The sequence below is a fragment of the Alligator sinensis genome, unplaced genomic scaffold, assembly GCF_000455745.1.
Source record: "Alligator sinensis unplaced genomic scaffold, ASM45574v1 scaffold978_1, whole genome shotgun sequence".
Classification (NCBI taxonomy): Eukaryota; Metazoa; Chordata; order Crocodylia; family Alligatoridae; genus Alligator; species Alligator sinensis.
This window is the reverse complement of record NW_005842220.1, coordinates 1,304,529-1,307,933: the sequence shown is the minus strand read 5'-3', so window position 1 is coordinate 1,307,933 and position 3,405 is coordinate 1,304,529. Positions and strand designations below refer to the sequence as shown.

Sequence of the window (3,405 nt, the reverse complement as noted above, 5' to 3'; positions counted from 1 at the left end):
CCTGCCCCGGGGTGAGCCCGCGCGCCTCGCCCAAGCCCGGCTCTTCCCCGCGCCCGCCGCTGCCCCTGCCCCGCGGAGCTCCTAGTTCGCAGCAAGCTGGTGCCTGCCGCACGCGCCGCCTGCAGCCGGCGCGCTGGGGTTCATGCCTGCACCCTCCTGGGTCGGTTAGTTTGCCGCTCCCCCCCGGCCCCCAAATCCAAGTGTGTAGTGAAGTACTTGGTAGCGACTAGTAAGGTGAGCGAGGCTGTGCGCTGCCCCCTCAGCAAGGTGCGGGGTGGAGAGAAGGCGCTCAAAGTTTCTCGGCTGCCCGCCAAGCCTTCCTGCATGTGGAGCAGGCTGCAGGACAGTTCCTGGCTGCGCCGGGCAGGCGTGAGCGCTGAGCGCTTGGCCTGGGGTTCTTCTGAGGAGAAAAGCAGGTTGGCGCCTGCCTACTTCTATCTCCTTTCACAAAGTTTTGCCCACAGGCATACAGTTTAATGCTCTTTTCCGCCCCTTTTCCCCAACCCCCCCCCGGTGTTGTGCAGATGCAGGGAACCATGAGGTTGTGGCTGTCCGTGCTGACTTTTGCCCTGTCCTTGCTGATCTGCTTGGGGACGCTGGCAGAGGCTTATCCATCCAAACCGGACAATCCTGGAGAGGATGCACCAGCAGAGGACATGGCCAGATACTACTCGGCACTGAGGCACTACATCAATCTCATCACAAGGCAGAGGTGAGGGAATGTGCATCCCAGCGTGGCAATGGAGGGTAGATAAGGCTAAGCTATCCTGTGGGGAGGAAGCCTTTGTATTCCTCAGCACACCTCTTCTCCAGGTCTCTAAGAAACATGGGACAAAAGGTGACTCACAGGAGAATCTTGAATTTTAATCCGTAGAAAAAAGGGGAAATAAATTAACATCTCAGACACTTCTCTATGTGAGAAGTTTCTTCCCTATCTACAGCAGTCAGCAATGAACATTATGTGGAGTGTTGCTTGAACTCCGGTATGATTTATGAATGATGGGTTCTTCATACCTGCCAGGTGTAAAATACAGCCATCTCACCCTGTTCTAGGTTGAGACTTGGCATAAGGTCCTGAGCATGGTCTAGTGGGAGTCTGGAGGAGATGTAAAACAGCCCTGTCAGTACTCTCAACACGCTACTTCATTAGCTTAAGAACATAAGATGCAGACAGTAATGGCGGGAAAAGGGCTGTATCAACCTGAGCCTGATTTCATTCAGTCTTGTTAGGTTTTAACACGCATAGTTTGGACATGAACATAAGCAGTAGGACAGAGGAGGGAGGGAAATAAAATATAACCAACTTGGAGCATGAAAGTGCGAGGCAGAGGAAGAAAACCACTTTTACACTTCCATTGTGGCTACTACGTCTAATATAAGTTTCCTGGAGAAAGGAACTGTGTTCTTGTTGAAGTCCTATAGTAATTCAGAAATCCTGTGTTTCTTAACAGCTGCTTAACCTAGTAGGTACGACTGGGGGGAAAAAAAAAAGTTGCACCAGTAATGCAAACCTACCAAACCTTCCTTTCCTTAGAAAAGGGATCTAGGACTGAGCCTAACTCATTGAAGTCTGGTAAAAAATTAAACTGGAGTGAAAGGTAAAAATACAGCCAGGCGTACAGCCAAATTCCAAGTAAATCTCTTTATATGGAAGAGTCATCCAATTTAGTTCCTCTGGTTAACAGAGGAATGCACTTCGCTTGAGACCCCTGAACAGCATGTGGCCCAGAAAGGCTTGAATTATCATTCAATTCCTTTAGTATCAGAAATGGATGAGATATCTTTAATTACATTTTCATTGGTTTGTTTCCTCTTAAAGTCTGAAGAATTAAATTAGAAGGAAGGATATCTTTTAACTGAGAGCCTTCCTAGCAAAATGTTGACATTGTCTGGTATGGTACCAATGTCAGAGACAGCAGATGAAGGGACTTATAACAAGACTACTCTTTAGCCCCACATTTTTAAAAGACGCATCTTCAATTTGCTATCCTGTATAGCACTCATGTTAGCCTGTGATCTGATAACTTTTCATCTGGACCTCTGGCACCTGACAAAATTATCTTTCCACTCTGCCTGTCGTCTCTTCCATCTTTCAGACATGTGAGTTTTTATTGGTCTCCTGCCTCTTCTTTTATATCTCACGTGTCAAATGCAAGTTCTCTGTCAGCTGATTTAATCATTAGAACAACAGCTCAAACACTACCTATTTTTGAGACGTGACCACATAAAAATGTTATAACCTGATTCAGTAGACCCACTGTTTGCATGTATTTCATATTCATTTTTGCTTCCTTTAGTGCCAAGAAATAAAGGTGCATTCTTCTCACTCTTTATTCTGCAAAGCCAATCTATAATTAAGAGAGCAAGCTAGATTTCATTCTATTGTGTGCATAATAAATATTTTGGTTAATCTAGTCTGTTTACTGAGGATAAAGTATGAAGCAACCCCCAACCAAAACCTCCCAAACAAACAAACTGGAGCCTTGTATTCCAGGTGGTAGTTAGAAGAAAAAAAATTAAGTTTTTAAAGGGTGTAGCTTTGTTTTGGAATTGAGAGATGGTTAATGTAGAACCATGTCACAATGTCATTTTCTTGAGTGGACTACACTATAATCAGAAGAGTGAATGGAGTCCCAAATAGGACTTAATAAAAAACAAAAATAAAGACAGACTTCTTTTGGTCAGTGCATTATTGATACCAGAGCAAACTGCTTGCAAGTGGAAAGTTCAGTTTTACTCTTGGAAACTTTCTGCTACTGCAGTAAGAAAATATTGTGGCATACAGCTGACCTAGGAAGTAGCGTAATATTCTATTTTATATATTTCTACCCACGATACCTTTTAGAGTTTTTGATGTGTCATGGTGAAGAGTGTTTTCAAAGATAAAGCTGTCCAGTAGAAACTTTAGATAATTTTACTTGGTACTTAGATGACGTTAATTTTTAAAGACTGGTTCTAAGCCTGTGGATGTCAGCAGCCCAGGAATGAGAAGGGCCTGAAAGCAAGGAAGAGAGGATTGGAGATGGGCTCGTTACTTCCCCTTGCACAAGTGAGTAAGTGTGAGCAAGCTGCATCTGACCTCTCACCTTTCCTGTGGCCCTGGAGCCCTGCCGCAAACTTGCAGCTTGTCAAACAGGTGTTGGGATATTAGCGAATGTGTTTGAGAGGAAATTCAGTGCTTTCTGTTTGTGCTTCTATTGCCTGCTTATCTTGTGTGGTGCTCCTTTGACTGCCATGAGTAATTACATGCCTTATCCCTCTTTCATAGATTCATAGATGTTAGGGCCGGAAGGGACCTCAATAGATCATCGAGTCTGACTCCCTGCATAGGCAGGAAAGAGTGCTGGGTCTAGATGACCCCAGCCAGATGCATATCTAACCTCCTCTTGAAGACCCCCACGGTAG

The 3,405-nt window shown here is 45.1% G+C and overlaps 1 protein-coding gene across 2 annotated transcripts in view; it reads left to right on the top strand.

Annotated features, from left to right (window-relative positions):
- Nucleotides 1-3,405, top strand: part of NPY (neuropeptide Y) — an 18,628-nt gene that overhangs the window by 6,314 nt on the left and 8,909 nt on the right. For both annotated transcript variants that reach the window (XM_006027039.3, XM_006027040.3), the window contains one exon: nucleotides 525-712. In XM_006027039.3, the coding sequence (XP_006027101.1) occupies nucleotides 525-712 (188 nt within the window). The remainder of the gene's footprint in view (nucleotides 1-524; nucleotides 713-3,405) is intronic.